Below are 17,970 nucleotides of genomic sequence, written 5' to 3'. Positions count from 1 at the left end.
CAGGCGGTGGCTGGCCACACTAGACGGTTGCAACCTTTCACACAACAACAATTAAAATTGCAAAGATTTTAAATAAATTGTTTAGACGGACGTCAAAAATGCAAAGGACCAAATGAGAAGCACTTTAAATGAACCTCTAACTAACGGAGTCGAAGCAAATCTTCATCAGCAATCAAAATGTCATCAGGATTGAAATGCCGCAACTGTGGCTCCAACGAGATCGAGGAGGACAATGCACGCGGTGATCGGGGTTAGTACTAGTCCACCAATCCCTACCGGTCTTGACACTCCAATGTCTAATCATGTAATTTTCAGTGTGTATGAACTGTGGATCTGTGCTGGAGGATTCGCTCATTGTATCCGAGGTACAGTTCGAAGAAGCTGGCCATGGAGCAGTTGCCATTGGACAGTTTGTGTCCGCTGAATCCTCGGGCGGGGCCACCAACTATGGTTATGGCAAATTCCAAGTCGGCTCTGGCACAGAATCACGGGAAGTCACCATCAAAAAGGCCAAAAAGGATATTACATTATTGTGTCAGCAGCTGCAGCTGTCCCAGCATTATGCGGACACTGCTCTGAATTTCTTCAAAATGGCTTTGGGTCGTCATCTGACACGTGGTCGCAAAAGCACCCACATATATGCGGCCTGTGTCTATATGACCTGCCGCACCGAAGGAACTTCACGTGAGTGGCCACCAGCCAACGACCAAAGTGACCACCGCAGGGTTAAACTAATTAAATTCTCTTTATAACAGATTTACTCATTGATATTAGCGATGTTCAACAGATTTGTTCATACGAACTGGGACGTACCTATTTAAAGCTATCACACGCTCTCTGCATCAATATTCCGTCTGTGGGTGAGTGAACACATCTATTCTTATATATACTATTCAACTAAAGGGATAATTCTTCACTGATGCTTTGATTTTATATTAATTTCTTAAAAAAGAAAGTAATCTTCATGTGACTCGCTCCTCGTCTCTCTTTTGAAACTAATTCATGGATTCTTTTGATTTGTAAGCAAGTAACCTTTTGGTGACTCGTCTTTCTTTTGAAACTAATTGCCACCAAGCAGCATGTTTCATACAATTTTGCAAAGAGTGGGTAGCAAGTTCTCCACTATTATTTACTCTACCTGCTCATAGATAAAACTTATTCTTTATAATTTCCAATTACCTTCAGAATACTTTTAGACCAAATTTCCGTAATAATTGGCATACATTTTGAAAAGTTCGCTAGAAATCGGTTAAATGTATTTTATTTAATTGAAGTACATAATATTATTAAGATTCATAACCATATCGTATAGGATAACGTATATACTCAAGTATAAATACATATGTATATACTTTTTAAACAAACCAGAGAGAAAATATCAGTACAGTTTTTCAAACAGAAACTTATCAAAAAGAAAAAGTTAAAGATTGAACATAAAATTTGATTGTTGTGCGTTAAAAAAGAACAATAATAATAGATGTCATAATATGTATAATGTATGTATATATGAATGAAAGATACATTAGAATCTATTTGACAATTTAGGATTATTAATGTGGCTACTATAATTCATTTTTTACTACTATATGACTTTTCAATTGGTACAACAAGAGATTTCTTGTTAACTGGTTAACTTGGCTTTCAAATTCGTATGCGATTCAACATGTTTTATGATTTTTCAAATATATATAGAGTATATATAGAATATGCTGGCAAAATAGATGTATATATATATGCTTTCATGGAGTGTGTTTATATATGAGTGTGTGTGTGTGTTTGTGGTGTATGTTGTGTGTCTTTTATTTAGAATATTGGTTGACTGATTGCCCCGATTTTCATTAGCTTATTGCGTAAACCCCGTCTTACTTTTCTACCCCATCTACCATCTTTTTGCAACGTTTCAAATGTTGTGGAACGTATTTTGTATTTTTTCTACTTCTATGGATTCGATTTGGAAATATAGGTGTATATATTGTGTATATATACCAACAGACTATAATTGTATAGGATTAATATGAAAACTAGAGCACTCTACTATATTATAGTGTATATATATATGTATATAACGGTTATATCTGCTTAAAACTCCAATTTGCCCTGCTGACTGGCACTGAAAACCCATGAGTTTCTTCTGTTTTGTATATTCTGTGCTTTGTTTGTTGATGTTGTTGGTCTCCTTTGTGGTTGTTGTTGATGATGCTGTTGCTGCTGCTGTTGACGATAATAGCAAGCGCCCTGCCATTCAGCGCAGTAGAGCTGTGCGCATCAGGTGCTGCTGCTACTCCCAGTGGTTGTCTCCGCCAATTCCTCAACAGCAGCGCCAGCATTATTTACATTATTGCCACCGACAGTTGTTGCCACTGCCGTTGTAGTTGCACCTGTTGCTGCTGGCCCATTTGTGCTGCCATTTCCTGTGCCGCTTGCGCCAATCATTCCAGTTATGCCACCACCTCCAATGGGCGTGGCACACAAGGAATTTGTTGGTGAACTTAAAGCGGTCACAGGACTAGTTGGCCCATAGAATATCAATTCCGGTATCTGACCACCTTGCACTCCAGTGCCATTTGTACTTTCCGATGAGCATTGGAACTGGAATGTCACATTACCCATCAGCACCTCGGACATGCCCTCTTGGCCAAAGAAGCTCAGCTCATTGCCATCGAGTATTACTGATGCAGTGTAATAGCATTCGGGCTCAATTTGTATGGGATTCTCGAAGAATACATGGAAGGTATTGCTAGAGCCATCCGAGAAGAATTTTGTATCATTTTCGGCCAGTGTCCGTCCCAGACGTTTGAGCTCAATCTTCACATTGTAATTGGCAGCCCCTGTTGAGGATCCATAGAGGCCAAAGCCAACAATGAAAATGCGACGATCCACTGAGAATTGTATGGAATCACAGCGTCCACGATAGCGCCACTGATTTGAGCGATACGCACAGGATTGGAAACGATGGCACACTTGGGTCTTTAGACCGGCACGGGAACGTGTTGGGAAACCCAAAATTGGCTTCACTTTCGCTGTAAAATGCAAGAACATATCGATTGTCTCCTGGGACGTTAGAATCCCTGTCTGAGCCACTCCATTGGCAAACTCCTCGAGCGTCATTGTGGGTATACGTATTAAATGCAATGCCTGTCCCAACAATCTACGTTTATTCTGCGGCGTCTCATCGATGCTCATCTTCTCGCAGGCATTAAGGGCCCAATTTAGGGCGGCCTCAAACAGATGAATCTCCTTGCAATTTAGCGTCTCGCGTGACAATATCGACTCGAATGTCTTTAGATCAATATCCACGAAATCTTCGGACTTAACCGCCATCTCGGCCTGAGCGTCGATCACTTCCCAGCAACGCTGCATCAGTTCGGGCTCCTCGAAAAGACGCGATTGACTGAGAAGTAGGCAGGCGTTTTTTGCCGTCAACTTAACCTCAAGATAGTTGACGCATGCACGAGCCAAATGGGGAACAATATACTTCTTAGCTGCATAAAGAGTGGCCAAAATATGTTCTGGTTCCAATTTGATTTCATCACAATAGAGGTATCTGAGTGAAAAATAGTGTGTGGGGAAGAATAAGCTTTGGGTTTTAGTTCTTTTTAAGACTACTTACCTTAACAATGTTAGAAAGGCTGTCGGCTCTACATCAGGCACCTTGATCTCCTGCTTGTTCTCCGCCAATCCACCATAGAACATGGCATAAAAGACTGAGCTGCCTGTGGCCAATATATATTTGTGCGCGGGTATTGTTTGTACAGGATCATTATCTGCAAAAGATTCATCTGTGATTCACTCTTAGACTTGATTGACCATCATTAAACTATCATCATCTCAAACACTTACCAAATTCGCCACCCACAACGAAGGTCACATCGGACATTAACTCATTGTTGAACATGGCCGCATTTCGCTCTAATACGGTTGCCTTGCTGGCTTGCCAGTTGGGATCGGCTGTGTCAATGGCATTAGATGCACCAACTGCCGCATAGCTGCTGCTACTATTTGTGCCAGCTGAGCAAACATACGAGCCACTGCCGCTGGTGGGCGTATGTGTGTTTAAAGTGGCTGCAGCGGCTGCTATCGCTGCTGCAGCTTGTGCCGCCCCCGATCCAGAGGGTAGGCAAAATGCAGTTGGACTGCCAATGCCAACGCCGATTCCGCTGACGACACCACCTCCTCCTCCATTGACAGCTCCCGGTGAGGCTAGAGGTGAAGATGGTGCACTAATTGGCTGAGTTATTTGTATATTGTGATCCGCCGAACTGCCCGATGGTCCACCTCCCCCTGGTGGCGATAGAGCTACTCCTCCTCCCCTTTGTTGTTGCTGCTGCTGCTGTTGATGATTGTGAGGCGGTGAGTGCAGCAATCCGTTGCCATTGTTGAGAGTCTCCACTGGAATAGAAATAAAAGGATTTATATTTGAGAAATATAGTATTATTAGTATCTGATCCTGCCACCCAACCAACCAAATTTCTCTAGCGACTGCAATATGCGTTCCCACATTGGAACAGGCCGAATGCCAACTGGCGGGCGACCCCTTACTTCCGCTGGTTACCGTTGTCGCGCGCAGTTCGCATCATAAATAACAAAAATACACATTGTCGCCATGCAGTCAGCAGAAGCAGCAATGACGGCGCAGTGTCTTTGAGGCACAGTGCACCGTGGTACAAAAAAGTTGTAACAAAATTGAATGCCATCCTATCTTCATATTAACCAGATAAGATAATGCAAAATTGTTGTTGATTGTTTTGGCTGCATATTTTGAGAGACGACACTCATAATCATTATTCAAATGTTCAAGCTATCAGTTAAATGGGTTCTTTGTGTCTTATCATTCAATATTATTATTTATTTTAGATAATAGTGCCAAAAATTAGAGTTTCAATTCATAAATCTACGTTGTATATATGCTTTAAAATTTAATGTTAATAACGACACAGAAATGTTCTGTCCCAATGTGCAGGTGATGTCGTTGTGTCTCCCCTGTTATCGAAATTCTCTTCTGCACGCAACGAAAGAGACAAAGTGGAGCGAGAGCATCCAAAAATAGCAGCGCAGTGCCCGTTTGTTGTAGATGTTTTTTGTTGTTGTTTTTTTTTGTAAATCCGCAGCGCGCGACTTTTAGCACGGGGGGTGCCCCAGCAGCCCATAGAGGTGTCTCGCCCCTTCTTCCCCCCAACGCCCCTCTTTTGAGTATGTTTGTGTGTGTGGGGAAAATCAATAAATCTCAGACATCAGCAAATAGTAATGAGACATTGTCATTGGGTAGGAGGGGGGTTTAGAAGTAGGCGCCGCAGTCCCATCACCTGCATTATCTGCTTTTACCTCCCGCTCGCACCCACATAGTTAGTTGTTCTTACCGTTTATCCAGCCGCCGCCATTTGGCTGGGAATGTGACATGGATTCCTGGTTTCGTTTGTTGGCCGATTTCAGGGAGAGACGATTTAGTGCATTATTATTGCCATTATTATTACTATGATTGTTGTTGGCCATGGCAACGCAATTGCAATTTTTTATTTTTCACTTTTGGAGGTCGCCACACAAACACATACATACACTCACGCAGAAAGCGAGAGAAAGAGAAATATAGTAAGACTAGCTATTCACATATGATGCACATGACTTTTGCTTCTGCAATGACACAATTTACAGTTAAACTGCAATTTAATTGGTCATGTCTTTTTAATTAAAATATTTTCTTGATATTTTTCTGCTTTGTTTTTTTTCCTTCTTTTCTTTTCTCTCTCCCGTTCTTATGAGAGACAAATCTGTTGACGACTGGTCACACTCGACGATGTCAGTGTTGCCTAACACTAGTGTTTGCAGTGTTAAATAATGGTTGATTGAAAAGAGCGCGTGTTTTGAATTTGAAATGAGATTTGTTTTCCGTTCGAGTTTCGTAATTCGTTGATTATATCATGGCCATTCGACTAATATGTATTTCCGTCATGCTGCCCACTCTATATAGCAACGTTAATGCATACGTGAAGGAGGAGCTCATATTGCTGGTGATGGCTTTTCTGCTCTCAAAACGCGATTCGCTTTAAAATTTGCATATGCTTAGCCTGACCAACAACAGCAGCTTTCAACTTGACTTATTTTTGTTGTTTTTTTTTTTCGGTCTTTATTATTTTTGATTTATTTATTGAATTTGAAATTTGAACTTGAATTTGATTTGCCTTTGCTTTGCTTTTATGTCAGTCTTTGTTGGCTTTGGTCATCGTCGTTGCCACTGTTCAAGGTTTGTTTATCTCTTAGCACATTCACAGATGAAACCAGTTTGCAGAGCTCCCGCCAAACCAACAACAAATAATGTTGTTGACCTCTACCAAAACCAAAATCAATACAAAAATCGATTTTAAATTTTGTCACTAGCCAAATTTCAGTGGACCCATCTCAAAGTTTACTTTTATGCCCTCTTCCCTTTTTATTGCTTTCGGATTTCTAGAATTGTTAATTTCTACTCACTGTACTCCGGTGGCGGCATCTCTTGATTTTCCGGTACACGAGCCGCATACTCTGGCTCATAATTATGGGCATACGCGCTGCCCCAATGGCCAGCAAAATCGTCCTCCTCGAGCGTCAGCAAATGATCCAACACCTGCACACCCCGTTCAAGGGGGCCGTGAAATTTGTTAATTAGCTCGGAGAGACGCAGATTGAGGCCGACGCTGCCAGTTGGCACCACAGTGCTATCAATGGCCCAATAGAATAGATGTCGTCCTAGATGACTGCTTAAATGATTTGCAAAAGCTTCAATCATCTTTGAATCATCATCGTTATCATCATCCTTTTGTCATCCTTTAGGCTTGCTGCAAGAAATATTACAAAAATATGGAAAATTATTTGGTTAAATTTTGGAAAAACTACACCGAATGATTGAATTTTCTCTCAGTGTATCTGCCAGCCTCTTTCTCTTTCTCTCGCTCAGTTATTTGCGGTGAACATGTTGCACTTTCACTTCCATTTCCACTTCCACACGCATTTGTCGCTGTTTTTGGTGTTTATTTCATGTTAGTCCCAGGAAGTTAATGTAATCTATGAGGCGCTGCTGCTGCTGCTGGCCTTGCATGCTTTGGGTCACTTTTAGGCCAAGTCTTCACAAGTTTCTTCTCCTCCTCTCCAAACAACATAACACCAACTGGTCAGGGAGACAGAGAAAGAGAGAGAGACGGAAAGACAGCGAGAGAGAGAGGAGATTATGCAAGCGGCTATTTGTTTTAATTGGCAATGCGAAGTCTGTAACCAAAACAAAACCGGCAATACGACGCACATAGACTTTTTTTGACGCGTCATCTCTATGTGGAGAGGAGGTGGAGCAAGTGCAGGTGGTTTTTAAGAGGAGTGGGAGAGGTGGAATTCGTTTGGCACTCAATGAAACTAAAATTCCATGCTTCGAATGCTTCCGGCAATGGGAAAAGAGCTAAGCAGAGAGGATAGCATTATCTCATCTGATGTGCGACTAATTAGTTGGATTTTTGATTCAATGTGCTAATTAATTAGTTTGTTACTCGGTGTGTAATGATGCCAAAAAAGAAATGTAGCCACTGGTAGTTCCAATAAACTGTCTTAAGATTAAATAGTTGTCATCTGTTTTTTTTTTTTTTTTTTGGGCTTATCTCATTTGCCATTCATCAAAATTTTAGAGATTCCATAAACGATTCTTCTCTCTATATACGCAATAACTTACATATATGTAGATGCTGATCTTTTGATTTTGGCTTTTTGTTACTCTATGCGAAACGCATATGCAATTTATGCTAAATTAATCGAATGACTTAATATTCACGTCACACACACGTTTATTATTCATTGTATTGTATTGTTCCCTTTGATTTGAGTTTTCGGTCTAAAGTATATTTTAAGTATTTCTTTCTTTATTTTCCGCTGTGGCTTTTAGCACTTTGACTGCGGTTTACATTAACTATTCGATGTGCCCCTCTTGAACCAATCCGTATCTGTAGTATAGCGAAAGGTTGGGTATATCAGGTTCTTTGTGTTTGTAGGGAACTCAACGCGATTTACAGATGATGTAAAGTGCTGCTGACTCTTGGTCACAAATTTGTATAGTTAAGACTGTGACTTGTCCATTTTAAATGATAATAGTGAATTCCCTTGAGCCATTTGCCCTACATAAGGGCATCTTGAAGTCGTTGTGCCATTTCATCATACATATATAAAGTTTTTCTTAATAAATTTGGTGTTATGTTAGCATTACAAGTTTTTTGCGTTAATTTTTGTAGTTTTTTTTTTACACTTTTGTTTTTATTTTCTTCGGTTTTCATTGCCTCTTTAATTGCAAACGGCGACCCAGTTTGCCCACCGCCTTGCCCCAGCCCCGGGTCAGCAGACATCAGCCAAAGACGACGACGGCGACGCCCGCGTAACACTTTCAATTTTTATTTCCTCATTACACGCTCACCCAAAAAAAAAAAAAAAACGAAATATATTTATGTACATAGGTACATACATAACGAAATGAAAACCGCAACCAAAAACCTAACCAACGAAGAAAAAGTGAAGAGTTGTCTTATTTCTGTGGCTTTTGCTGGTCTTTTGTCTTTTGTTTTCTCATTATTTAGTGATTTGCTCTTCATTTTACAAGACAAAAAAAAAAAAAAAAAGAAAAAGAAAAATATTGCACATTTTGCAATCGGATAACTTTTTACCTGATTAGCTTCAATATGGGGAACCCAAGACCCCCTCCTCTGTGGTGAAATAACCCCCCAGCCAAGACCAATTCTCGACCTAGTGAGCCGTGCTCTGAACCGGCCATTCAGTCACGTGGCTAGTCGAACTGTTCGTGTTGTCTATCTTCCGATTTATCGCTACACTTCATTATGTTTCTTGGCCTTATGTGTGATTGTCCGAGTTTTTGGCTTTTTTGTCTGCCAGAGAATTTTTTTCATTAGGCGAGGAGTTGGAGGGCATTATGATGAAATTATCTGTGTGGCTTGCAATTAGTTAAAAAGATGACATCATAAACAGATTTGAGTTTGAAAAAAGGGTTTATTGTTTAATTTGTTGTGTGCATGCTGGACAGGTTCTTGTCGATCTTGCCACTTCAAAAAACATTTAAAATTTCCACTCGAGAATTAAGATATATACCAAATATGCATAGATGTCTTTTTAAACTAAAGGTGGTTTAGCAGGACAAGTCAGTTAGATGCTCAGCGTGAACAGTTAACAGTTAACCATTTTAGCCACAAATTTTGACCAAGTGCCAGATCATTATTGAAGTTAAACTGCGCCCTATACATTACTCGGCTTATTGGCAAGTTTTTAAATTGTAAAATGGGCTAAACTTGTTTGAGTTAAAACTCAAAAGATCAAGCTGTCCTTAATAATTCATCAAAAGAATAACTTTAAGCAAATCTGAGACTAAAGAGTGTGAAAATTTCGTAAAGTTTTTGTTCTTTATCTTGTTTCTTTACCTCACACCACCTCGCACCCTTTTCTTCATTGGGAGGCGTGTGTCTGTGTGTATCTTTGATGCATTTGGCACCCAAATGTATCTGAAATGTGTATGTACATCGCTTTATGCCTCGTTTCAAGTGCCCTTAGGTTGTTTCGCAATTAGTCAGACAGCCAAACAGACAGTCAGGTGTCGACTGTCGGTTGCGGTGTTTGGTTGCTTTTGGTCTTTCAATGGCTCTGAGACTAGCCGTTTGCGGTTTTTTGTTTTGTTTTTTTCCTATCATAGACGCTTTAATTTGCAGATAATTTTATAGACATTAACATGCAGTTTTCCCATATTTCTTTATGCACAAGTATTTAGGTTTTTCGCTCTCTCTCCGTTTCTCGATTTATTCGCATATTTTCATAGTTTCTTCTATTTTTTGTGTAAGTCATTCTGCATTTTGGCCTAATGACTTGTTGATTTCAAATACGTTTTGCTGCCTGTACTCAATTTATATTCTTTCAAGTGTTTCACAATTCTTACTGGGGGGATGGAAGGGACCTCCCCCGCATTCGTTTTCAAATGCGTTTTTCAAAACACCATGATTTGCAGAAAAAAAACTTCAAAAAAGATCAATAATAAATGTGAATAAGAAGGAACATAAAAGCCAAGCACAAATCTGTTCATTTTGTTCGATTCTTGTGACAGATTTGCTGAATTGTACTTATTTATGTGGCTACGAGAAACGAGTTTTATTTCCCTTTCATAAAAAAGTATATTAGTTATTTTTCGTAAATATTTGTTTAAGCGGAAACAAGTTGTTTCAATTTGTTTGCTATTATTGTAATTATCTATCCCATATATGCAGCTCCAAATCAGTTATCCAAATATGTCTCCGAAATAGTTGATTTAAAATTATTTCTTACTGTGGCATACAGTTTAAAAGGGTATTGACACTTCGACGTGGCCTTCGGTATCCGTTTCAGTTTTACGTATTTTCTAAGCTTATTTGCTTAAATTTCGATCAATTCTTATTGGCCATGCCTAAAAATTGTCATCAGGTTTTTCGTCTTTTAATATGTATATTGAAATATTCATGTCCCTCATCTCAGTTTTTGTCGCCAACAGAATTTCAATGAGCAGCTATTAGCCAATGTTTGCTCAGAATAACTAGAAAGCCATTTTCGTTCAGCTTATAATATTATAAAATACTTTGAGCGATCTTTGCTCTTTCCGCGTGTGTCCCCATCGTCGATAGAGCAAAGTTTTTTTTGTTTTTCTTGGAAATACCTTAACTCTCTCATCAGACCCCTAAAATCCGAATGGGGAAGTCGCGATTGGGCTTATCTTGAGTGTACGGGGACTGTCATTACAAAATCACCTTTTAAAACATTGTAATTTATAGTTAAATGAGTAGCAATTAACTCAAAGCATATTAGACATGAAATTATAGAGACTCAATTGTTAAAGAAATGCATTGTTTCAACAACAAAGTTCCCCCCTCCTTCCCTTCATACAATCTGACAAGATTCTCTCAAGTGCCATACAGAATTCACAATTATTTACTCAAGTAACTGCGCCTAAAGAGATTTCATCCGTTCTACATTTCCAAAGTCGTCGTTGTGTGGCAAAAATGCCTCATCATCTCTCATTGGGCTTTAACACTTTTTGTGACAAGCAAATAAAATTGCTTTGTAAGAATTTTGCAAGTTCGTTGAGACTCATAATGTGATAGTTGCCTGCCGTTTTGAATTATCAATAAATGATATCTAATAATATAGATTCATCTTCTGATAAGAATCCTCTGATTGCTTAACAAAAAGGGCCTCTAAAAGTAGATAATCCTAGAGTCTGTTCTTGATCTTTAAGATTGAAGGAAACTACTGCTATTCAAACATGTGTAAAATATAATTTCTCCAAATAACAAAGCGCTCAAAATTTTATAATATATTGCTAATTATTTTTTTTAACACCTACGAAATTCCTCCAGAAAATTTTGACGTTGTAATAAAAGTTAAAACTTATCTAAGATAATGGAAAACCCTGACAAAATAAGCGTCAAAATAAATGATAAATTTTGTAAAATTTTCTTTTGCTGTTTCAAAAGTGATAAAGTTTCCCTTTTTATTTAAAAACTTCAACGTTTTAACTTTGGTGAAACAAAAGAGAAACATTAAGTTAAGGCTTAAATCCACTGTTTGTTTGTTGTATGTTATGGCAAGATTGGTTCTGTACGTTTTTCACCATTCAGAATTCGACAAATATTTTCCACATCATTTTTCCAAGATTTTTTGATTAATCCAAATGACATTTGATGCGAGAACTTTAGATCTCTTCTGGCTGATTGAAATCAATGTCAATATGATTATGTGATTTCTTTTAACATTCCTCTCATGCACTTTCTTTATGCCAGGCACGATGTTGGCATGACCTTCACTTGATTTCAGATGGTGTTGTGCATCTCTCGCATGTTGTGGCTGCTGCTGCTGAAGTTTCGTGGTGCTTTGTGGTGGGGCCGTTGCTTGGCGGTGGTGTGGACTGATGGGGTGGGCTTATACACTTGTTATCTAGGCAATCAATTAGTTAAAAATTGCTCTTCGTTTTATCTATGACTGTTTAGTCATTTAAATTAAACTTGAATATTGTTTACATTGCTGGCATTGAAGCATAAGCACTACAGAAATCGTGTGAGACAAAGACTGTGAAGAAGGGAGGGGGAGGAGTCAAACGGGGGGGGTCTTCTGCCAAAACATGATGAATAATTGGTGATAAAATTAAAACTGTTATTTCATTTGGCACTTCACTTAAAGACGGTTCTTCGCTTTTTGTTTGTCTTTTGTTATTATTTTTGTTACCGGCTCAAAAGAGGAATGGGCAAAACCAAAAAAAACATCGTTTCTGCGCACTTCTTGTTATTATTATATTAAAAGAAATAAGAAATTACCAAGATTTGTCAAATTCTTCTTCTCTTGGCAACTATTTAAATTTCACATGTGGTTGAAGTTTTTTATGTTTTATTTTATTTTTTGTTTTAACTTATTATTACTCAGCGCAGGCGCGTCGATTCAACGCGACTTCAATGCGTTGTGTGCGCGCAAGTCAACGAACGGATTCATAGTGAGAGACAGACTCAGACCCAAACCCCGTTGCCAGCTGCCAGTCGGCCAGTTAGCCAACAACCAACTCGGTTTAAAACCTCTCTGCCTCAGTCTTTAATCTCACCAATCTCACCCAGCCGATCGAGTGAGTCCACACGAACATCGACAGGTAGCCGTCTTGGGGCGTAAATTTTATCGCATGCGATTTAAGTTATTCATTTTATGTGAAACGCAGAAATTCAGTTTGGCAAGTATTACAACTTCTTTCACTTATACTTACCCATCCAGATTAGCTTTATTGGGTGCAAAATAGTTATCTGTCGTCATTAGCAACTGTTAACAGCCATTTTAGAGTGTAACTCAGATTTACGATGGCAAACGACGGAGTTTTGTCTTAACAGAAGTGGGAACTTAAAAATATCTGACCTTCAGTTTATTTTGATTGTCCAGATCCTAATAGAATTCATGTAGGTATCATAATACTTTTAATTCTTAAATAAAGTCATCTTACTGAATGAGAACTTGCACATGGCCTGCTCGCATAAGTATGCAACAAAATTAAAGGTCCTTTAAGGGTCCTACCAGTAAAGTTTAACAAGACCATAAAACTTCAAAAATGACCTAGAATTCTACAAATTTGAACAACTAAGCCTTAGCATAATGTCGATTTATGCTCACTTTTTTATATACATATATAATTCTTTTGTATGTACATTGTATAAGTATTTAGGTAATTGTCACTACAATCATTAATATTTTATTAATAGTTGCCTAGAATTACAAAACAATTAAAACAGTTAATTGCGCTCACTTACCGAAAACTGCTGGCATTTTTCAAAATGAAGGGAGCAGGAAGGGGTTGAGAGAAAAACGCCAAGTAATCAGCGAGCGAGTGTTGGCCAAAAAGGCAGGAAAAGGTGGCGGTGGAGTGGGGTGGGTGGTTGGTCGGTCGTCGGAGGCAGTTGCGACGCGCCCAAAACGATAATTGCCGTCATGACAAACGCAAAAATAAACTTTAAATAATAATAATTTCACTAGCTAGTGGTGCAGTTAAGATAGCTAGCCACCGACCAGTTGGAGTGCCGGCGGTGAGACGAGGAGACATTAAGAAACCATTAGCAGCAGTTGCAATGCCTCCCCACGCCCACAGCCGCCGTCTCCGGGCCACGGGCCACCCCTCCACTTCATATAGATCCGTTGGGCAACTGTCAAGCAGTGGCACTAGCAACAGCTGCTGTAGATGAGTGGGTGCTGCTGCTTCGGTGGCTGTGCTGAAGGGTCAATGCAGTAGTCAGTAGTCGGTAGTCGGCAGTTGGCGGCAGTCACAGTTCCCCAGTTTTCAGGCATCATTTTTCAAGTGGAACACTCGAGATCTGTGGTGGGCGGGGTGTATATATATAGATATAGAGGGTGTTGATGCTGCTTCTTCTCAAAATGTGCGCATTCATTAAGGTTTAATAAATATTGTTTTTTTTCTCTCTCTCTCTCTTTTTCTTTCACAATTTGTGTTCACATCGTTTGAGCACAGTTAGCGAGAGACTTTGACAGGTTTTTCCCTTTCTGCCCTTGTCCCCAGTTGTAAGGGGGTTGACATTTAATCACCGCCAGTTGCCTGCTGTCCATTACTACTAACCATATAGATATTTCGAAACCAAAAATTCCTAGACTAAATTTAGTATTTAATAGTTACTTATCAAGAAAAGATATTTGGCATGGTCGAAAGAATTTAACTAGGTTTGTCTAAATATTTCCCTAGGTTAATTCATGTTTTTGTATAAGCCGGATCTACATTATGAGTAGATTGCTTAGATAGATAGTTTCAAGTGAAGCCCAAATTAATTATTATCTACTTTCAATAAGTAAACTCTCTATACAGCAAAAAAGAAGAAAATTAAAGATTAAAGAAAGTAAAATGGAAAGGTCTAGTGAAGGTTTAAGAATTTGTCTCTATTCAACTCTATTCAGGGACCAAGAGAGAATAATGCCAAACCACACCAATTAAAGATTTCGCCATCAACCTCTATAAGAGACAAATATTTTCTGTTAAAAGGCAACAGTCTAGGAAACACAACAAAAACTGAAAATAAACTTCTTTAAAATGCTCTCGCCACTTTTGCAAATTTTCGAAATGTTGGTAACTATCGGCTGGCCGCGTTATGCAATAGTCGTAGAGGACGGTTGCCGCCCTTCTTAACGCAAAGCTAATGAAGTATTTAGCGCAGATCTCTTTGGCAAGGTCGTGGACTCGAGTGTGTTTACCGCTTATTTCTAGTGCGTTTAGTGCTAAGTTTTATTTGCCATGAGTCAATTTGTGTCTCGACATTTTATTTTATTTCTCAAGTCTTTTGGCTGTTGTTTTTGACTGTTTTGTGTTTGCCTAAACCAAGGCGTTAATTGAGCTGTCCATTGTTGTTTTTGTTGGCTCTGCTTGGCTTGGGTTATCTTTCATCTAGTCCAAATAGAACTAATTACCCCGTTAATCCCAGGCAACAGAGCTGAGAAATACGTGACGTATACGCAATATATACACATATGGTTTTCAATGTGAATGTGATTTATGGCCAACAAAATCTATTGCATGCTATAAAAAAAAAAAGTGTTAAGTCGTTGCAAAAAGAGCGCGATATTATTCAGTTTCTCTGAGTTTCTCAGTTACTCTCTGTCTCTCGTGTTCGGTTCTCTCTCTCTCTCCCATATTGCCTTGTTGTAAAAGTTGAATGAATCGAATTGAATATCGAGTCTTGAAGTTCGGGTTCAAGATTGTTGTTGGTGTTGATGTTGTTGCTGTTGTTCTTCATTTTCGGCTGTTTTGGGGCCGGTTTATTGGCTGTTTTCGATTTCATTGGCTTGGCCGACGACTTCAAGGTCGAAGTTGAACAAGTTCTTCATCAGATGCCACCACTGTTTGCTTGTTTATTGTTTTGTTTGCTTGGATCAATGTTTATAGTTTTATGTTGTTGCCTGTTGTTGTTTTTTGTGTTATTAATTGCTTCCTTATTGCCGCAATTCGTTGCAGATCCCTGTTTATATATTATGCGATTCGCCAATCGACTGCAACTTGGAGCCAAAACCCATGAAGTGTCCATGACAGCGCTTCGAATCGTGCAGCGCATGAAAAAGGATTGCATGCATTCAGGTCGCCGACCCACAGGATTGTGTGGAGCAGGTAAGTCTGGCCCGGCAAATAAACCTCTGAAAAGTCATAAAAATTTAATCCAATCTCTTTTCGTTAGCTTTGCTAATTGCCGCACGCATGCATGATTTTAGTCGGACTCTGGTCGATGTTATAGGCGTGGTCAAGATTCATGAATCCACCTTGCGCAAGCGTCTATCCGAGTTTGCCGAGACACCTTCGGGTGGGCTAACACTTGAAGAATTCATGACTGTAGACTTGGAGAGGGAACAGGATCCGCCGTCATTCAAGGCAGCAAGAAAAAAAGATCGTGAGCGTATTAAAGATGTGAGTAAATGTCAACATACAAAATGATGTCCAAAATCTTTTTATGAATCTCTTATAGATGGGCGAACACGAACTGACCGATCTGCAAAAGCAAATCGATGCCCAATTGGAAAAGGATCTAGGCAAATGCACTAAAAGTGTACTTCGTCAGTTTACCAAAGGCAAAAGTGAAAGCGGTTCTCTGCCAGATTCACCAAGAAGTTTCTCCGAGACCGATCTCGAAATGGAGGAGTCGCGACAGTTTATCGAACAATCTAATGCCAAGGTGATCAAAGAGTTTATTGAGGGTGACTCGCAAGAGGAATGCAAAGGCGACAGACAAGAAAATATCAAGGGAGATAGCTTGGTGGCGGGCATCGAGGGATTACGTCCCGATATTGAGGCCATTTGTCGTGTCACACAAAGCGATCTCGAAGATGTCGAAAGGGCCAAACAGACCAAGGATCAGGAACTTGTCGTTGATGATCTCAATGACGATGAGCTGGATCAGTATGTGCTGACTGAAGAGGAGGCTGTGACTAAACTAAATATGTGGCAAACTCTAAATGCCGAATATCTTAAGGAGCAAAAAGAACGAGAAGAACGTCTGGCTAAGGAGCGCGAAGAGGGAAAACCAGAGAAAAAGAAACGTAAGCCGCCGCGTAAAAAGATAATTGGACCATCCTCAACGGCAGGCGAGGCCATCGAAAAGATGTTGCAAGAGAAGAAAATCTCGAGTAAAATCAATTATGAAATTCTTAAGACTCTGATCGATGTTAAGGGTGAGCTGACAAATGAAGGAGCCTCGACATCATCAGGCAGCAGTAGCACCACCGCCAATGCCACCGCCGCCACCACCACAACCACAAATATAGGTACTCTAGTCACCCACGACATTAAGCCCACTACACTTGAAGAGTTGCAGAAAACTGCAATTATAGTTGAAGATGAACCTATAATTAGGACCAAGAGTGGAAGGTCTAAGCCAGCTTATGAGATACCGGGTCCAAGTCGTAAACGCGCCAAGGTAGAAATGGGACTGCCTGTCCAAGTGCAGGAGAAGGAGCCAGCAGTGGACACTAAGCCAGCTGTTCTCATGGAAACTGGTAAGAAAAACGAAAACGAAAATTAACTAAAGTGTGCATAGATTAAAGAAAATTGTATTTACCTGCTTTTAGATGATTTAGATGAAGACCCAGAGGCTGAAGCGGATGAGGTGGATGCCGAGCCGGAAGCTGAACCAGAGGCCACTCTCCAAGACATGCTTAATCAAGGCGACGGCGATGACGATGAGTTTGGCTATGGATTTGACGAAGAAGAAGATTATTAGATAATTTATAAAAACAAACAAAAAATAGCATTTAGTTTTTAATAACAACATTCTTAGCTCTAAGGAAACACATCCCTATACATATACACATACTTGTATCGTATATGTGTACAAATGTCTATGTTGTATGCATTTTACTCATAATACAATTAAATTAAGCTTTTTGCCTAAGAACTCTGTCGTCTTTCATGGGCACTTCTGTGCCTTGCTTCTTGCACTTGTTGCAGTTTCCTTTTTGTGCGCGTTAGCAGCCATTAAATCATCGCTCTTTCTTGCCCTACGGCCTCTTAGCGTAGCCATTTACATGTTTAAGCCGTGTCGGCAGTCCAGACCAAAGCCAGCCAGTGTGGGGGAGGGTTGCCGCGGGGTTGCTATTGCTATAGGCCCTGCTGTACTCTCTCGTAGTTTGCTTCTAATTGTTAGTGCGACCGTGGCGCGCCTCCAAGTGCTGCAAATAAATATTTCACTCTTAATCATGTTTTGCACTTTGTTGTGCTTGCTTTTTGCTACTACTCACCGCACCGCCTATCACCCCTTGCCCGTCGTGCTGCTTGTAGTTATAGAAGTTCGTGTTCTTGCACTCCGCAGGCCTTGGTCTTGGGTCCTCAGTTCTCAGTCCTGAGGCAGGCTGCAGTCGAGCCATAGAAACTTGGCTTGACTCCATGGCCTGGTGGCCAACTCGCCTCGGCCACCCGTTGAGTGGCAA

General features: G+C 39.9%; 2 protein-coding genes across 3 annotated transcripts; one reads left to right on the top strand and one right to left on the bottom strand.

Annotated features, from left to right (window-relative positions):
• The first annotated feature begins 14 nt into the window (after positions 1 to 14).
• On the top strand, positions 15 to 17,438 carry Brf (Brf RNA polymerase III subunit). Of its 2 annotated transcripts, XM_068301773.1 has the most exons (7): positions 15 to 250; positions 316 to 684; positions 756 to 860; positions 15,512 to 15,661; positions 15,729 to 15,955; positions 16,014 to 17,040; positions 17,113 to 17,438. In XM_068301773.1, the coding sequence occupies exons 1-7, from the start codon at positions 178 to 180 to the stop codon at positions 17,262 to 17,264; spliced, it is 2,103 nt and encodes a 700-aa protein (XP_068157874.1). In that variant the 5' UTR covers positions 15 to 177; the 3' UTR covers positions 17,265 to 17,438. The 2 variants fall into 2 exon arrangements, with proteins under 2 accessions (XP_068157874.1, XP_068157875.1); XM_068301774.1 differs by lacking the exons at positions 15 to 250; positions 316 to 684; positions 756 to 860 and adding an exon at positions 12,629 to 12,742.
• Positions 1,235 to 12,486, bottom strand: lute (BTB/POZ domain containing protein 3 lute). Its single transcript, XM_068301771.1, is given in 5 exon segments — positions 1,235 to 3,544; positions 3,611 to 3,764; positions 3,841 to 4,389; positions 6,466 to 6,809; positions 12,342 to 12,486. Coding segments are annotated over 4 exon segments (2,463 nt in total). The 5' UTR covers positions 6,761 to 6,809; positions 12,342 to 12,486; the 3' UTR covers positions 1,235 to 2,079.
• Positions 17,439 to 17,970: the final 532 nt, after the last annotated feature.

The sequence above is a fragment of the Drosophila tropicalis genome, unplaced genomic scaffold (genome assembly GCF_018151085.1).
Source record: "Drosophila tropicalis isolate 14030-0801.00 unplaced genomic scaffold, ASM1815108v1 contig_878, whole genome shotgun sequence".
In the NCBI taxonomy this organism is placed as follows: Eukaryota; Metazoa; Arthropoda; class Insecta; order Diptera; family Drosophilidae; genus Drosophila; species Drosophila tropicalis.
Note: the sequence above shows the minus strand (reverse complement) of the source record. Positions and strands in the feature narration are given on the sequence as shown.

What these genes read in the sequence shown, in the direction of transcription:
- Brf (XM_068301773.1), top strand. Translation starts at nt 178, where the DNA reads ATGTCATCAGGATTGAAATGCCGCAACTGTGGCTCCAACGAGATCGAG. An exon ending in CATCAATATTCCGTCTGTGG is followed by an intron (nt 861 to 15,511) that starts GTGAGTGAACAC and finishes AATTCGTTGCAG; the next exon opens with ATCCCTGTTTATATATTATG. An exon ending in AGCTGTTCTCATGGAAACTG is followed by an intron (nt 17,041 to 17,112) that starts GTAAGAAAAACG and finishes ACCTGCTTTTAG; the next exon opens with ATGATTTAGATGAAGACCCA.